This window comes from Antrostomus carolinensis, unplaced genomic scaffold (assembly GCF_000700745.2).
Source record: "Antrostomus carolinensis isolate BGI_N321 unplaced genomic scaffold, ASM70074v2 scaffold49162, whole genome shotgun sequence".
In the NCBI taxonomy this organism is placed as follows: Eukaryota; Metazoa; Chordata; class Aves; order Caprimulgiformes; family Caprimulgidae; genus Antrostomus; species Antrostomus carolinensis.
In genome coordinates, this window is record NW_010301146.1 from 553 (window position 1) to 18,561 (window position 18,009).

General features: G+C 44.2%; 2 protein-coding genes across 2 annotated transcripts; one reads left to right on the forward strand and one right to left on the reverse strand.

The window, feature by feature from the left end:
* Window positions 1-159: 159 nt before the first annotated feature.
* POLR2J (RNA polymerase II subunit J) lies at window positions 160-1,062 on the forward strand (the record flags this gene model as incomplete). The annotated part of the gene is made up of 2 exons (XM_010163344.1): window positions 160-334; window positions 1,027-1,062. Coding segments are annotated over 2 exons (211 nt in total), but the record flags the coding sequence as incomplete, so codon positions are not given.
* Window positions 1,063-1,593: 531 nt separating this feature from the next.
* On the reverse strand, window positions 1,594-16,498 carry LRWD1 (leucine rich repeats and WD repeat domain containing 1). The gene is made up of 15 exons (XM_010163343.2): window positions 16,362-16,498; window positions 13,987-14,221; window positions 12,752-12,871; window positions 11,106-11,258; window positions 10,312-10,452; window positions 9,292-9,633; window positions 8,544-8,670; window positions 8,191-8,300; window positions 7,303-7,510; window positions 5,692-5,764; window positions 5,454-5,594; window positions 4,620-4,717; window positions 3,874-4,035; window positions 2,711-2,835; window positions 1,594-1,840 (listed from the first exon to the last, which is right to left on the reverse strand). Exons 1-15 carry the CDS (start codon window positions 16,439-16,441, stop codon window positions 1,700-1,702), a joined length of 2,256 nt encoding a protein of 751 aa, XP_010161645.1. The 5' UTR covers window positions 16,442-16,498; the 3' UTR covers window positions 1,594-1,699.
* Window positions 16,499-18,009: the final 1,511 nt, after the last annotated feature.

Here is an 18,009-nt window from a genome sequence, read left to right on the forward strand (position 1 = left end):
CCCAGCTCCGTTTCCCTTCTCTGGACACGCTCCAGCACCTCCATGTCCTTCTTGTATTGGGGGGCCCAGAACTAAATACAATTATTATATTTTTTTAACATAAAAACCATTTCTATGTGTGCTGCGTGGTTGTTCACTGCTGGGTTTTTTCCATTCCAGGCAGTTACTGAAAGACCCCCAGGTGTTATTCGCAGGGTACAAGGTCCCACACCCTCTGGAACACAAAATCATCATCCGTGTCCAAACCACCCCTGACTACAGCCCCCAGGAAGCTTTCACCAATGCCATCACGGATTTGATCAGCGAGCTCTCCCTCCTGGAGGAGAGGTTCAGGGTAAGTTTATTTTTTTTTCTTTAAAGTATTCGAGCTTCTTGTAATTAAAAAGTTAAACAAAGGGAGGGGTTGAGAGATGCTATTTTAGGTCAAGAAATTAATCAATTTATTGGTCTGGAATTTATTGCCTTCACTTGGCTTCTGTCAAGGCCTGGGGGAGCCTGGCTGCTCTGAAGGGTTATCTGTGCACCCAGCAAGGGTTCAGTGGGTGCTCTCTATTTCCTCAGCTGGCCAGCATTGGTTTTCTCACAGTCTTATTAGTGTAGAAAGCAATTTTCTATTCTTCCAAGTGTTTTTCTTTTTAATTTTTTTACTGCCAAAACTTTAGGACAATGTGGGGTTTTTTGTTGGAGTGTTTTGGTTTTTTTTTGACCACTTCTCATTGTTTCTGCTCAACTGTGCAATTGTTTTTTATTTCACCCTTCATTTTTTAGACTTTAAATCTGCCCGAAAGGTTATTCAGACAAAGCTGGAGGACACTGTCTGTGTCGTGTTCTCTGATGTTCTGGTAAAAGGTGACAGTGCATCAATTCTGTAAATACATTTTGATTTTTAATTTGAGTATTTCTTTTTCTGGATGGCGTAGAGATTTGCACTGATGGTTTGTGTTTCACATGAGACTATTAGGAATGTTTAAAACAACCTCCTCCAGTTCTGGTCTCACTGTGTGTGTTTTTGTTTGTGTTTTACAGGTTGCTATTAAAGACAAACAAGAAGGAATCGAGTGAAATCACCCCACTCAGAGCAGACTGTACTTCTGAGGGAGAATGATGTGTCTGTTAGTTGAATGCTATATTTAAACCTCCACTTATGACAAATATTTCCCCCCTTGTCCCACTTATGTTTAATTTTTGACAGCAGCAATGATATTTTGAGGTTTGTTTTTGTATTTTTTTTTTTTAATACCAGACAGACACTTTGCCAAGAAGATAAATGTCTTGTTTGATTTGATGGATAAGTCATTAAAATGATTTCTGGTTTTCTAATTGGAGCCTCAAGGCAAATATTTGCACTGGGTTGTTGGCGGGTTTATCCTCAGTGTATTTCCAGAACGAGAAGCTGCTGAGCAGCAGCGGTAGAATGAACTCTCTGCTTTTCCTTTTCAAAAACTCTAGGCACTGCCAACTGAACGGGTGTTTTGTTTTATTAAGTGTCATTTCTATAAAACAAATGCACAAATTGTGAAAACTTACAGTAAAAGAAACGGGATGTTAACAATGACTTAACGAGTTTAACAAATTCTTACCTTTTTTCTTTTTCTTTTGCACGTAAATAGCTGGTCTAGAAAACTTCATGGTTACATGGGTAACAGTCACTAATACTGCACTATTTCAAAGCACGGGAATGAAACTCTGTTACAAGGAACTAGGACTTCTTCCAAATTGCTGTTATGTTCACACTAGTTAGAACAACAAGGTAAGTAAAAGTGGGGTCTGATACCACGTTGTTTACTAGGATTTCAGTCAGCTGCTCCCCGTTGGCTCGCAGCTCCGGCCACTTGAGAATCTATGAGGAGAACAGAGTTTGTAGGGCAGGGAAGGAGCGGTGGGATTGTTTCTGACAGCGGGAAGTTATTAATTACTGCAAGGCCTGGTTTGAGGATTTGGTTTCTGTGGAATCTGCTTCCCTACCAACCTGGGGAAGCTGAGTCAGAGGCTCTTCCCCTTTCTGAGGGAAGTGGTGCAGCTCTATGATAGGACCAGGGTTTAATGCAGGGGGACCTGATCAGAAAGGAAGAAGCTGGAACCCACTGTTGTTTTGGGCAATATGCTTGCAAAAAGCTTACAGAACACTAAATCACATATCTATATATAATGTTAGCTCAAAACCATGCTCTGGAGTGAGAGCCTTTGAGCGTGCCTGCCTTCATCATGCCAAGGGAACAGGAACTGCCCAAAGGAGGACTATTTCTGGAGGCCAGGGAAATACCAAGCAAAAAAACTGGGTGGCATGAGCAGAGGGAAGCAGTGAGCCCTTTGCTGCCTGCAAAAACAGCCCCTCTGCCTTCCCTCCCCTCAGCCCCTTAGGGAACTGGTGTCTGTATGCTGGTACTGTCAGGCTCTCCAGTTTAACCACTGATTTTTTTATTTCATTTTATTTTCCCCATTTTTTCCTTCTGGTAGGAAAAGCTGCCAAGCTGCAGAATGCAGGAGCAAATAGACGTGTTTTACAGCTCTTAATTCCTGTCACAGTTGCATTTGTGTCAGATTTGAAAGATGGCCTTGGTCACGCTCTGGAGATGATTGCTTTTAATTGCTTGTGAGGTAGAGAAAACCCCAGGCTTGTTTCAGTGTAAATCTGCTCTGCAGACTCGGGACAGTTCCACCAGTGAGGAGGGGAGTCTCAGCTCAGCCCCAAATGGTACGTGAGACCTACCTGTGTGGGAGGGATCCTCTTGTCTGAGCGTTTGCCCTTTGCAGAGCTCCATGCTGTGGTGTACTTTGAGAGGTTGTACATCCACACACTTCCCTTCTCATCGCCGCAGAACACGTAGTCTTTTGCTGCAAGACCAAAAGAAGAAGCTGGAAAACAAGTGTGGAGCTGGGAGTCCACTCCTCTCTAAAGCAGAGCTCAAGGCAGTGCTGTAGGATCCCAGGGGCGAATGTTATGCTTTAGAAAAATTCTTATTTCCAGCACAAATATATTACCTACCTTGCTCTGAAAAAAGTAAATTAATTTAAAGATAAATCAACTACCTTCAGTACAGAAAAGCTAGTGAGAAATGTTTTGGCATTTCTTCTGATTTTTTCAGACTTTTCAGTTTTGGAAAGTGGTTTGTTTATTCCTCGTTAGTCTTAAAAGCCAGCTGCTCTGCATGTGGGATCCCTACCCCTTCCTTCAGATGCAGCAAGCATGAAAATGGCTCTGGAAAAGCCAGAGGGCCAGCCCATCAGCTCTGTGTGCTTCGAAGACCATGTTGGCAGCGTACAGTTGGTGTAACGCTGGAAGCCGGAGCTGTTCCCCGGTGCATGACAGATGGTATAGCTGTGTTTATGGCTTACTTATATGATTTATATAGAGCTGGTGCTGGGGTGTTAGTGCACTGGGCTGGAGCTGCAGCGCAGGGAGATGAGGGCTTGTCATCATAGAATCATAGAAGGGTTAGGATTGGAAGGGACCTTAAAGCTCATCCAGTTCCAACCCCCCTGCCAGCAGCAGGGACACCTTCCACTAGACCAGGTTGCTCAAAGCCTCATCAAGCCTGGCCTTCAACACTTCCAGGGAGGGGGCATCCACAACTTCCTTGGGCAACCTGTTCCAGTGTCTGACCACCCTCACAGTGAAGAACTTCTTCCTAATATCTCATCTAAACCTCCCCTCTTTCAGCTTGAATCCATTTCCCCTTGTTTTGTCATTAATTGCCCTTATGAAAAGTCCTTCCCCAGGTTTCTCCTGTCTTGCTTGCAGAAGGGACACTGAATTCCAGGCCTGTGCCTCTGGCTCTGGGCTCCTTGGATGGGTGAGGAGAAGCACACACAACTGGGCAAAGTACATCCTGATGTGTGTGGCCAGAGTGAGCAGTGACTGGTGCTGCCTACCTGGGCAGGTGCTGAGGGTCAGGTAAGACAGGTCAGTCGTGGACCACTCAAGCTCTGCTAGAATAACTGCAGAAACTGTTCGCTGGTGTCCTTTCCCCTTTGCGTCAAATGACCGGCTCCAGCTCCATAAGTATATGCATCCTGGTTTAGAGCTCTTGGAAACTAGGGAAGAAAGATGGGAGAAGCTGTCAGAAATGCCTCAAGGCAAAGGCTGGCCTGTGGCAGAGGTGGACTATCCAAAAGGTGGCTTTTTAGATGTCGGACCTGATACCAGCAGCGCCTCTTTCCATCTCCTTTACCTTATTTCAAGGTAATTGGAGGCTGCAGAGGGCTTTTCAGTCCCATGGTTTATGTTCCTGAACTTGTAGAACAAGCGTGAGCTATTCAGAAAGACCCACCTCATGTTGGAAGCTTTTTCCCCGTTCCCTTGTGAAAAAACCACAGCTGCCACCAGCCCTTGAGCAGAAAGGAGCTCTCCTCCCTTCCAGTTCAGTACTGTTCTCAGATTTCCAGTCCTGCTCAGACATGGGTTTAAACCTCCAGCCCACATTTTAGGGTCAGATGAGTGACTATGAGACAACTTGATTCTGTGTAGCACCCCCCCCCAAAAAAAAAAAACCAACCCTAAAGAAGAGGCAGTCACACCCCGCTGAGTCCCTCTGCCCATCACACTGGCTGCAGCCTGCCACGTGCCAAGGCGCCTGATTTGTTTTCCTGGCTTGAGCTGTTGTGTTTGTTAGACTCACCGATGACATCATCATTCAGAAAAGCCAAACCATCAACCCTGTGAGATGTTGTCATGCCTCTATCCTCATCAGGAAACTGGAATATGGCTTCAAAAGGCCTGGAGTAGGGCGGAAAGGTGAGATGAGTCAAGTCCTGAATGGGCAGCAATAGCTGGGGGAATCGGGTACAGAACCCAGAAGGAAATTAATGCGTTTTAGTGAGTCTCTTGCCAAACTCAGATGAATTCCCTCTTGAACTTACACTTTTGGCCACGTGGGGTTTATTAGTACAGCAGAAGCTCGTTTGCTTACAAGACTGCTGTTTTACTTCATCTGTTTTTGTAGCATACATCAGCAGAGCATTACTTGCTTCTTTCTTGTAATTTTTTTGTCTCACAGAGTGCCAGTTTCCTGGGTAACCTCACGCCCCAGAAGCAGGGTCGGCCTTGCTGTGAGACTGGAACTCGATCCAAGAATTTACGCTCCCTTACACTACTTCAACACCATCCACCCTTCAGTTTGAGGGTATTGTGTTACACTCATGTCAACCTTCCTTCAAAGCAGCCTGCAACACTTGTAGGCTGGAGCAGCAACACAAGCTCAGGGCTGCTAGCTTTGAGCACTCCCTCAGTATTATGCTAGTATTTTTTCTTGCCACTTGGGGAAGGGAAGTATGTTTTAAGTTTGGTAGGACTGAACATGTTTTAAAGGTGGGAGGGTGGAGTATGTTTTTAAGTTTGATAGGACATGCTGCTTTTCTTGCTTAGACTGCCTCGCTTAGAAATAAAACCTTTGCTAGCACTACCTCATCTTATTTTGGAAAGGAAATGCATGCTCCCAACTTTCGGTTCCCACCTGCATTTTTGTTCCTTATCCAGTTTTATATTCCAGGCAAAACAGCCACCTTCACAGCCAGCCAGCAGGTACTGCTCTGGGCAGGTAGGGACCAGGGCAATCCGTAAGGGAATAGAGAGCGCTTCCAGCACCAGCAGCTGGCTAAAAAATAAAATAAAGAGAACAAGCAGTTAAGTGGTGCTGTGACGTGATAGTTACAGGCTCCTGGACTGGCCACATCTGGTTTTTGAACCTTTACCTTGCTTTGAAATTGTAGTCACAGTCTGGAATCCCAATATCCCAGAGTGCAATTCGCTTGTCATAGGATGCAGCTGTGGGACACAGAAGAGAAGCAGGTAGTGACACCGCTGCTCATCTGGCTCTTCTCGTGCTAGCTGGCAATTCTACCTGTGTCACAGGCTGTAACACTCTAAGCCTGTGGCATCAGAGAGCTCATTAAAGCACAGCAGCAGTTACCAAGGCTCCTGGCCCAACACCACTTCACAGACATTGTCAAACATGCACGGTCAGTAATTTGCATTCTTATCCTGCACTCTAAGAGAAAATTTGTTCCCCGGTGTCCATTACTAAGTTGTGGCTTCACAAGGTCATTAATTAGTGCCCCTTTCAGCTCATGGTTCTGGTTATGGGTTCTAGTGGAATCTAAAATATGAGGTCCAACCTCTACTCTCAGGCAGACACCACTTTATTCCTCATATCCACGGCTTACTGTGTTCACATCCACAGCAGCTCCCGTTGGGAAAGTTGGGCACTGACCCAAAGTGGGAAAGACGCTTAATGTCTTTGTCACCAAGCTGAGAGAGCAGAAACAATCCTAACAGATTACTCGGAGTAATCTGGATCCTAATCAGATGTCATCCCTCAGACTGAGAGTAAATGGGTTAGTGTCCAGCCCCTAAACAAGCTCTCGCTTTATTACCATAAATTTTTCTATGCAATATAACGAGCCTTGCTGTCCCCACCATTACATGGACGCTCTATCACCCTCCTTATCCCTCTAGGCTTCTGCTTTTTGCACTCTTCACCTTATTCTTGAAAGGTATCCACTACAGCTACCTGTGTTCTAAAAAAAATGCCACTTTTAATGGTTCATGTAACACTCTAACCACTCCAGGATGTGGGTAATTGTAGGCAAGAGAAACAATGTGCTGTGGGGTGCAGGTGTGGGCTGAATGGTTCTGTAACAACTTACTTTACAGGCCTGACAATGCAGCTGCAATTTGTAATATGATGGTTCACTCCCTACCAGTCCATAAGCCTCAGCCTCTATGGGCCCTACTGTGGCAAAGCTCCCTTCTACATCAGGACCAGAATAAAAATTTCTGACAAGGCAGAGAACTCAAAACCAAGATTTTCATTTATTCAAAAGCAATTAAGCGCATAGTTTTGCTCGTTGGAAAAAAAATGAAATCCAACAGCCCATTACACGCTGCATTGCCCCTGTTGCTGTGCTTGAGGAGAGCTCTGCCAGCTGACCGCTGGCTGCCGGGCCCCAGCTGATGGCCTCCAGCTATCATTCTTCTTACTCATCCCTGCACAACGGATCCACTACTGGGCTTGTTTGTGGCTAATGAGTGCATGACAGCCAGCCTAAGAGCTACGAGAGAGAAACAGGAGCTGCTCCACCTCAGCTAAAGAGTCAGGCTGAAACAGTCTGTACCTTCTGTAGATTACTGCCATGTCAGACTAACAATACTCTCTCCATAACATCTGTCTGTGCTTTTGTGTATGTGTGTGCAGTCCCTACCTGCACCTGCTTGCACTGGTGACAACTCCCCTTGTTCAGGTTAAGCCCAGCCTTTTCTACCTTGATAACTAAAGTTAAAGAGATTCTGAACCAGAGACTTACTGAAGAGGTGAGTTTCTTGAGTTGGGCTGAAGCAGACAGTAGCAATGGGCTTTTTATGAGCCTTTATCTCTCCATAGCAGAAGTCAGCCGCCACGTGAATCAGTTTGACTATCCCTCTCCTCCCAGCAGCTGCCAAGATATTATGAGATTTTTTCCGACTGTCGCTGATTACCATTGTGAGGGTTGTCCACGCAACACTGAAAAACTCCTGGGATAGAAAGAAACCAAGAATAGCGTGAAAGAGAACAGCCAGCAGGATGGCTGTTAGCTCACAGATAAGACAATTATCACCAGAGCTATTCAGGTGAAATGACACAACTATTCGAGCTGAAGCATCGAATCTGCAGAAAAACAAACTATCAAAACAGGATGTTTATTCCTCTATGCCATCAAGCAGCCCGGATCCACATCCGGAGGAGAAGAGAGGTAGACTAATCTTTTAAACTAATAAATAAATAAAACCAAACCATGCTAAAAGGATAAGCAAGAAATGCTACTATCTACCTTCATCCTTTTAAGGCTTGTCCATGCTAATGCCTGAAACCCTTTTAGTTCTCTTTGTAACATATATTATGTATATATGTATGTAAATATAATGGATTATGGTATTTTATAATATGGTATATTATAATTTGGTATATAAATTATATATTATAATATGGTATATTATAATTTTTATGGTATTATTGTTGCCCAAGGAAGTTGTAGATGCCCCCTCCCTGGAAGTGTTGAAGGCCAGGCTGGATGAGGCTTTGAGCAACCTGGTCTAGGGGAAGGTGTCCCTGCTGCTGGCAGGGGGGTTGGAACTGGATGAGCTTTAAGGTCCCTTCCAATCCTAACCATTCTATGATTTCCATTCAGTGCTTACTCTTCCCACTTGCAGCTTACCTCTGTAGCCACCTTATACTTTTTCAGCACCGTCCCCGTCTCACAATCGATCAGACAGATAGATTCCCCTCCACATGTGGCCACGGTTCTGGAGGAGCTCACAATGGGATCTGAAAGATGAAAAGAATAAGTGAGAAGTTCCCAGGTTCACAGATAAGACATGAAGACTGCAGCTTATCACTGCCTGGTGCTCTCCCAGTCTCCTGTTTTCAAAGTCAAAGAAGTATGTAAGCAAGTCTCTTCCTGACAACGGAGACTACAGCTTGAAGGAGCAGGGGTCTAACACATGGCATCCGCTGGGATTCCAGAGCCGGGTGGTTCTGGGAATCCTGCAAACCTCTTTAAGAGCTCACCTTTCCTGGCTCCACAGTCTAGCAATGGCTCGAAGACACAGGACCAGAGCTGCGTTTTAAAATCCTCGCGGCTGTTGCCTTTACTGTGACACTGAAGAAAATGCAATGGCTCTGCACTGACATCCTCCTACAATAAACCATCCACATTTAGAAAATTCAGTCCCCTGACAGCGGTTTGCCTGTGACTGCCTTGACAGAACCCTCTACCGAACACAGCAATCTGAGTTAAAAAGTGAAGTATTTTTCAGCCTTTCTGTGCTACAGAGAACAGGCGAGACTGAGGTGCCACCAATGCTCAAGACTCCTAAACCATCAGGCAACTGTTTTCTTAGAAAAGATGTTCCCAGCAGACCCCGGCAGTGAACCCCATTTCCTGCTGCAGAGAAATGTGAAAAACCCTTTAGATCCCCACAGGTCTGAGCTGAGGGGGAAATACCTTTCCCCAACAGTTTGACCCAAGAGCAAGTCATGCCAGTCCCATTTCTAAGAACAGGCTTTCAGTGCACCACCTCAGAGCGCTGGTCCATCCATCCCCTGCAGGGGATTCACTGCCTCCTGGGGGGGGACCTTCCCTGACACATCTGAGAGATTTAAAACAACAAAAAGAAACAGAACAAAAACCGTAACTCACAATGTCTCTGGCCAATTATGAGCTCCAGGCTGTGTGGAGCTCTGATGAAATCTGAATGTAGCTCCTCCCACTAAACCAAAAGGCAGAAAGCCAGACCCAAGGGGGTGAAGAACATACCTTGCCCTTGGAGTTCTTCACTGGGGTCAAGCTAACAACTCCGTTGTCCTGCTCCTGGCTCTTCTGTTCCCCTGTCAGCTGGCTGGATCTTCTGTTGCTTTGCACCCTGGGGAACTGCTCTCCATTCTTATGTGTCCCTTCAGCTCCCTGCTCAGGGGTTGCCTCTTTGGCTGGCTGGTTTGACGTTCTTGGTTTATCAGGAGCTGGGTCATCCTGCAAACGACTGGACTTTCTGGGATTAACTACAGCCTCCTCCTCGGTGTTTGCCTGGGACTTGGACCTCTTGTTTCCAGAGCCTGGTTTCGAATTATTTCTTTTCCTCTTGCTGGGTGCTACTGTGACCTACAAGGCATGTTGTCAGTTTGTGCAGAAGGTTTCTAGCTTCTCTGAGATGCACAGATGATTTGTCAGAGTTATTAATTATTGATAATGATAATAAAATAATAAATAAGTCAGAGATATTAATTATTGAAATTCAAGTACCCTTCCACAGTTACAGACTGGGTTCCAAGAATCAGACAGCCCAGAGCTGCAGAGTTCCTAGAGCAGAAGCTAATGAAAATCACACAACCAGCCTCATTGTCATCTCCCTTCCCTCGTCCCAGTTTGAGATTTACATACGATGTGGAAAAACAAATTTGGCCCATGGACCGAGGGGGTTCAGTCTGCAGCCACTTCAAAGGTGGAAAGCACCATCACAGTCTGGCCATGCATCGGCCCAGTTCTCTCATTAAAAATATCCCCTCCTCAAAGGAGAGGTGGAGTCAGTAGGACTATACTCATGAAATCTTTTGGGTCTCCTATGAGAATGGAAGCTCTTTCAGAGAGCAACTCAACCTTCACATTGCTGGGAAAGCTTGAATCTGGCCATGAAGAACAAGCTTCAAGCTGTGGAATATAGGCTGGAGCCTGAGCCTGCCCCTACAGTTACCAAAGGGTCATAAATGTGAACTGACAAGTGCTACTGAACTAGTAAGAAATAAAAAGGACATTGTTAATGTTACTGGAAAAATCACCTACCTGACCCACATCCTCTGCAGCTGCCCTGGGGCTTTCTGTACTTTCTTCCTCATCCTCATCCATCTTTTCCTCTGGTTCAGGATCTGAGTTTAACTCCAGACCCAGTGAGTACGCTAGAAACTCTTCTGCAATCATTTTCACCTTGGAAGCAAATATATGGATATATTAAAAAAAAATAATAATAAAAAAAAATTCACAAGTGATGGAGGAGTCCTCAGCTGACAGCCTGCAGGCCAAGTCCTCTGCTGACATTACGTGACCCTAGAACTTCACTTTGTCATGGGCATTCAGGGTACACAATTGCAAAAACAGCACAGCAATGAAACAAGACAAAGAAGAGACCGAAGCATCAATTGTAGGTATGAACATACAATTAAAACATATGTTACAAACTAAGTAGTATCTTTCCCCACAGGGAGCAACTACAGTTCTGTCATATTTTTCTCCTTTCATGCAGCTCCCATCAAGACTAAAGGCTGCCAGTAGAGTTATTTGCAAATAATTAAGTACTAAGGACACTGCAGTCTTGGTAATTAGTACAAGTATCATTATTGTTTATGAATTAAAAATAAAAGTTTAATGACATTCATTGCAATTGAGTGCACATTTAGTCCTAGTGCTTCTGTAACTGCTTAACAAAGCAGTGAATAAAACCAGACAAAGTGATGCCACCTGTCTGCAAGAGCCCTGATACTCTGAACCCCAATCCACAAAGCATTTTAATCAAATCCATTTGGAATCAGGCTGAAGAGCCCTCGTCTGAAGGACAGAAGGGTAAGTGAAATGTAACCTACCCGCCAGCGGGTGAATTCACTGAGTGAGCTGGGTCCATACACTACATTGGTTTGTACTGACTTCAGGAACTTCTTCTTGATGGACTTCACTTGCTCAGCTGTATATTTCTCAGGAAGTTGGTCACGGAAGAATTTTTCCCAGTGAGCAGTAACCTAGGCAGAAAGACACAGTTTATTCAACAGAATGCTACAGAAAACCAGAACAGAAAAGCACAGGAGTACTTGTGAAAGCATTTAAGAAATTGCCAAGCCTGAGGCTCTGCTAGCTACATTATGGCACTGCTTCCATTTATTTTATCAGTGTTCAAACCACAACTTCAGCTAACAAGAAACCCAATTCCTCTGAACAAAGTTTAAGTGAGTGTGGCTAAGCAGATGCTGTCAAAATGGACCCAGAGCAATGCCTGTTTTCATGTTTACTGGATCACAGTAAATGATCTTAAGGAGTCTTACACTGTGCCCTACTTGCAGGGAGTACCTGATGGGTACCTAATTTATTTTAACAGGCATAGGATAACGAGGATATTTGAGTTTTCTTGTAGTTCAAGTGCATGTGTGAGCAGGAGTGGTGCAGGTCATCCTCATTTCTAAAGATACCTTGATTCCAAAATGCTTCTGAACTGCGGGCACAATCGTGCAAGATGCTCCCCTATCAGCACAGTTTCCCATCCGAGAGTTTCTGCTGGGTAGTAACACATCCACCAGCATTTCAACCCAACAGACATTTAGACACAGCAGTAAGAACTGGGTAGCCAGGTACAAAGCAATACCATCAGGGAAAAGTATCTGGGGCACAGATACCAGCACAAAACAAACAGCATGGGGGAGCATTTGGTGTCTCATTAAAGAGCCACCCATGCCCAGCGGCCTGGAGGATAAGAGGCTGAGCAGCCCCCACCAAGACCCTTTAAGGTACAAAGCATTACACAGATAACACTGAGCATGATAAGCCATCCCAGTCTTCAGTATTTGATCTCTCCACCAGAGCTACACAGAAGGAATTAACAAGATCAGCTAACTAGAATACAAATGGTAAGAGCAGTACTGCACATAAAATAATCCTATTTCATAATAGAACAACAACTTTTCTCAAGATCACATCATGCTTTGTGGGAACAATCTGTCAGGAGCTAAATCCTAGACATAAATGAGTGAAAATACAGTTTCAAACATGCACAGCTGAAGAAGAAAGAACAAATCCTAGTTCCTGGTGTATGATGGAAAAACCAAGATTATCTTGAGCCTGGTTTTGTGCTGCCCATTCCTGGGGCCAGGACAGTAATGTAAATTAGATGGGGAGGTGTGTGCAGCTGTTAGGTCAGCACCAGGCTTCTCCCATTTTTGAATGATGATTGGAGCGACCTGAAAAACTAGAGGGTCAGACACAACCCTTGCTGGCCCTGCTCCTGTGGTTTAAACTGAAGGCAGAATTTGACTACAAAGAACAAGTAGAGCAAATGCAAGCAGTGACCAGAGAAAGCAGAGTGAGACATTTACTAGGTGGCCCATGCTGTGGGCTGTGCTCAGATCGTGCCAGAATTACTGTTAACCATTTGATGCTCCTTTACAACTCTGTCATTAAACTGAGCACAGTATTTAGTTACTTCTCAGGTGTTTAGAGATGAAGAAAATATCACACATCTTACTTTGCTGGTGAGTTTACGACTGTTGACACGTCTCACATGATTAGCCAGTTTGGTTATATCCTTGCCATTGAGTAGACGAAGATTTTGCAAAAGAAACATTACTTTATAGTCATCATTGAGCTAGAAAGAGAAGATATCAGAGTTATAAAAATTGTACATATGGTACTTGCTTTTTAGCTTTAGTCCTTTATTAAAACACAGCCAAGAATGAGAAGAATATATTTAGTCAGATAAAGCCATTTCATAACATCCTCTCAGCATTTCTAACTTGAATATCACCTTTTAGTTGTAAATTAAGCTTCTCCTATGAGTTGGGATCTCAAAGTGCAGACAAAAGAGCTGCCTCACACTTATGCAATGCTAACATCCAACACAAGGTGGTGGCGGTGTAACCAGGCTCATCTGCTCCGGCCTATTGTATTCACATCCTTTAACTCTGAGTGAGCATCTAATTCAGAGAAAGGCCTGCCCTGCCTACAGCAAACCAACACCACCAGGGCTTCTATGGATCAGGTGTGTTTTAGGTCAGACCAGTTCCCCAGTCCAGTTTATCATGCAGCCACACATACACTTCTGCCAGTGTGCAACAGCAAATAAGCATTTGGGGATGGTGATGGTGGCTGATGCCAGTTTAAAGCCCAAGTAAAATTACAGTAAATTGTACAGTCAGCAGAGCCTCTGGGGACAATTCAGAAAACCTAGAGCAGACCAATCACCAAGTTTAACCCCTCATCAGAGGACCAAGTCTGCTCTTCCAGAGCACAAGGGGCACTAAAACTAACACAGAAGAAGGACATTTCTACAGTCATTACAGTATTTTACACAAGCAGAGGCATAAGACACCTTGGGTGATAAACTACCTAAGATGGGACTCTTACCTGGAGAATCAAAGGTTCAAGATACCCAGATCATAGAATCATAGAATGGTTAGGATTGGAAGGGACCTTAAAGATCATCCAGTTCCAACCCCCCTGCCATCAGCAGGGACATCCTCCACTAGATCAGGTTGCTCAAAGCCTCATCCAACCTGGATTTTAATATCTGAGTGGTTTTGGGTAAGTCACTTCTGCAGATTGGGAAATTGTGGCACAAATTGCTGAAGGGGCACAAAAACACTGGCTGCTTTCTCAGATGCTCTAACACTTGCTGCCTAAGAACAACATATAAGAAGTAGGTACAACTGCTGTTTGTTTCCCCCTTTAATGCTCAGCTTGTAAGGATGGGAGGTAACTCACTGTCAAGTACACGTTGTTCTCGTAGGTGAGCTCCTCGAGCAGAGGGAACTGTTTCAAAGCAGTTACATCTTCCAGTTTGTTGTTGTTGCAGTTGAGGACACGCAGATCAGGCAGGGTTAGACTGTTGGGAAATTTGTCCAGTAAATTATCAGACAGATCTAGTTTCTGCAGATGCCTCAGACGGGAAAACAAACGCGGGTCTAAGTCTCCAGTTTTCAATTGCAGCTTGGACAGGCTGAAAACAAAAGAGAACATGAACTACCTGCAGTTCATTGGAAAAACAAATGCTGACTTTCAGAGGACACAAGGTCCCACCTGGTGGCATCTCTCACTCTAGCACAACTCACTGGGTAAATATAACCAAACCTGCTTTTTCCTGTCTGCAGCATTCTGGACTGCAAGCACAGGTACATGGAAAAGACACTCTGTCCAACCTAAGAGATGCCATCAGAGACTCAAGTTTACCAAAGTCTTTGCAGTACAATTAACCTGCAATCCAGATAAATCTCCTATGGGTAACAGAGCTGGCTGTGGGCAGTGAATCACCAGAAAGGCTTTTGTTTGTAGAAAAAAATTACTATACCTCTAAGAATTTTGGTATTTTATTCCTTTGCAATGTAAATAAAAAAAAAAAACAAGCTGTGGCAATACAAGACACTAATTCACTATATCATCAATCCACCCTGTCCATGGACTCCTCTAGATTCATTATTTCACTCATTTTTTAGAGTGAACACAACTGGTGTGAGCAATGTAAGGCTGTGGTGATTCCAAAAGGCTAGTCCTGTCCTCCCCCTCGCTCCATGCTGCCACTTGCACTCACACAGCGATGTGGCACATGGGATCAGTCTGCTGAACTGGCTCCAAACTTTTCTTCTCTGCATTAGAAGTTGAGTTCAGGTCAAGTGTAGAGTAGGTCCTCAAATCATTTGGCTGTTTTCAAAGAACTAACTTCACAAAAAAGCAATTTTTACATTTCTTTTACAGTGAATTCAGATGCAAAAACTTCCAGTGGTAAATATGGAAATCTACCTAACAAAATCCCAAGACTTTCAGCAAAACTAAAGCATTCTGTCCTGAAAGAGGAAGTGGTACAATATTTGTGAGGGGAAAAAAATACCCCTTCTTTGTAAGAAAGTGAAAACCACTTATTATAGGGAGGGTCATTTAGATTTGATTAGATCATTTAGTTGTGCTCCAAAGGGAGCTTCTAGTCCTGACAGCCAACATCTCTTGAGGACAAAAGCCTGAGTTCCTTTAACAAAGAGAATCTCCACCTCTAATAATTAGTAAAAAAAGGCCTTCTAAATATAAATGAAGTGTGAATAAATGAGGTAAATAAAATCAGGAAGCAAGACCATTTGTCCTTCTCTTGTCATCTCAGAAGCCTAACCAGTCAAAGCACGTGAGAAAGGCTGAACAGAATTCAGCTGGCTACAAAGCTGAGTGTGACTACTGTGTCATTTTGGGGGGAAACTCAGCACAGTGCTCCTCAAATGGACTTTCTGAAATAGAATCCTTCAAAATCATGGTAGGAAGCTGCATGGAAAAAGCCACACTCCAGAAATTCAAACATCTCAACATCACTTTGTTAACCCAGATTAGTAAAGCCTGTACTCTTCAGATAAACTTTGAAGTTTCTCTCTAAAAACAATTATTTTAGCACAAGACAAACTGAAAGAAGTAACTTTAAAGAGTACATATGAAACCCAAAACTCTGACATCAGCAACAAAAACAATAAAGGCGCCAGCCAGAAATTGGCTAGCTGAGTCACTCAGATGAGTGACTGGAATAGCAAAATCCCACTGTATTAAACATTTGGAAAGACATGTATTTTCAATGACCTCTGTTAAGGATCTGAGCAGCAAAACTGTTTTTATTGGTTTCTAAGTGTGTCAGAGTTTATTCTCCCTCTCTGCAATGTCTGAGGTACTAACATAATTGGATTTAGAAGAGATGGAAAGTGACGGGAGAAATAGGAAAAGGGAAGGCAAATAATGCCAAAAACCCCTCTAAAATCCAAGCCAGAAGGGATTTTTTTTATTCTCAGTAAGCAAAGACACAAGTGTTTTAGGGATAGGGAGTCTATCTTAGGGTTAGGAAATCAGGATCCAACCTTAAGCCATTTTACAGAAAGAAAGTGGCAGCATATATACAACATAAATGGTGAAAAGAAGTGGTAATTGGTGATAACCTATCTAGTGAATGCAGCTCACCAGCGCTCACTGACCCTGCAGTGAGAATTCCATCTCCCACCCCGTGCTTTGTAACCGTCTCTCTTTTTTCAGTAAAAATGCTTTAGGGAAGAAAGACAAAAAAAGGATCACCCAGGCTGAATTCAGCTGGAATTTTCCACGGGCCTCTCTGCACTTACTTCAGCGTCTCGATCTTTCGGAGCCTTGTAGATCTTGGAACTGCTCTTTCCAAAAGAAGTTCTGTAGTAATTTTTGACATTTTTAATCTCCACCCCTCTGCTGGAATCACTAATCAGTCAGCTGTAGGATCTCTTCTTGTAACCTTCCTGGTAAAACAAACAGGAATAAGAGGAAATCCTTTCAACTGATTCCAAAAGAGGGGGGAAAAAAAAGAAGTTATGAGGTGAGCTACTGATTTCGCTGCTGTTTGAAGTCACCTTTTTTTTACAGAGTTGAAATGAAAAATACCAGAGATTGTTATTACACTGGGCACACACTCCCAACACGCTGACCCAACCCATCTCCACAACAACAGTGATACCTCCCTTGGCTATTAAAGCAGCAGACTTGCTGCAGGTGAAAGCTGTCCAGGGGGTGACGGCACAGTTACCTGTTTGTACCTCTCCTGAGCAACAGGGCTCTGCTCCAAGAAACTCCAACACACTTCCAAAGAAATGGCAACAGTAAGAATAAATACACCTGTTGTGAATATCTCCCTCCCAAGGAAATGACACAGTGCACTCACTGTGACCAGATGGATACACTCTTGGCTGACAACATCTAAATTCCCTTAAATTTTGGAAAACTTAATTAATTACCAGAAATGTAAATATCCACTGCTCAATAACATCATTTCCTCACCAAGGAAAAAAAAAATCAATGGTATTCTGAACGTTAATAGCAATTAACAGATTTTTCATGCATCATTGTGGATAGGATAGTACACACACACACACATGGATATGCTGATGTTTAGAATAACACTGATACGGCCAAAGTAGCTTTATGGAATTAGTGGCTCGTGGTTTACCACTCTTTCTGACACAGATTCTAAGAGAAGGGAAGAAAAGAGAAAAGAGAAGGAAAGAAAAGAGAAGGCCAGGCTCGCTACTGTCTTTTTGTGTTAGTCTCACCACTGCCTAAATGCCACTCCAGTAAATTGTGAGGAACTCGTGAGGCACTAAGCTGTCCTTGGGCTTGACTTCAGCACCATGACGTGCCTACAGCACCTGGACCGCCGGGTTTGATGAGCAACAGAGCATTGCTTTGTTAACACCTGTAAGTAAGGACAATCCTTTGTGTATGGAATGTTTTATAGCAGCATAAAGAGCACTGAGCCTGAAAAAAGGTTTGAACAGCGGCTGTTTGGGATTTGATCCTTGAAGAGACGGAGCTATCGCTGAAAGCCAAAGCACAGGATCCAGCCCTTACCTGCTCAACCCAATCAACCCCCCTAAGCGCTAGTGTCTAGATGAAAAATGTGACATTGATGACTGTGGATGTTCCCATCACCCCCTTTTGACCACACCGACACCTCAGACACCGCAGTGTCACCCGTGGCACCACGGCAGCTGCAGAAAAGACCATGAGATAACACAACCCTGTCACCACATCACGGGTGATGCTGCAGAAGGCACATGCGATCACCCTGGGGCCTGATGGTCCCTGTAACTGGCAGGGGACCTTCCTCCTGCCCCGCAGCAGCACCCCACGGGGTGGGCAGCCCGACAGTGGGGTGTGGGCTCAGGCCCCAGATTGAGTTGTCACCGCCCCGCACCAGCTGGACCAAGGCCTCGCCTAAACCAGGAGAGCCTGGCACTGCGCGAT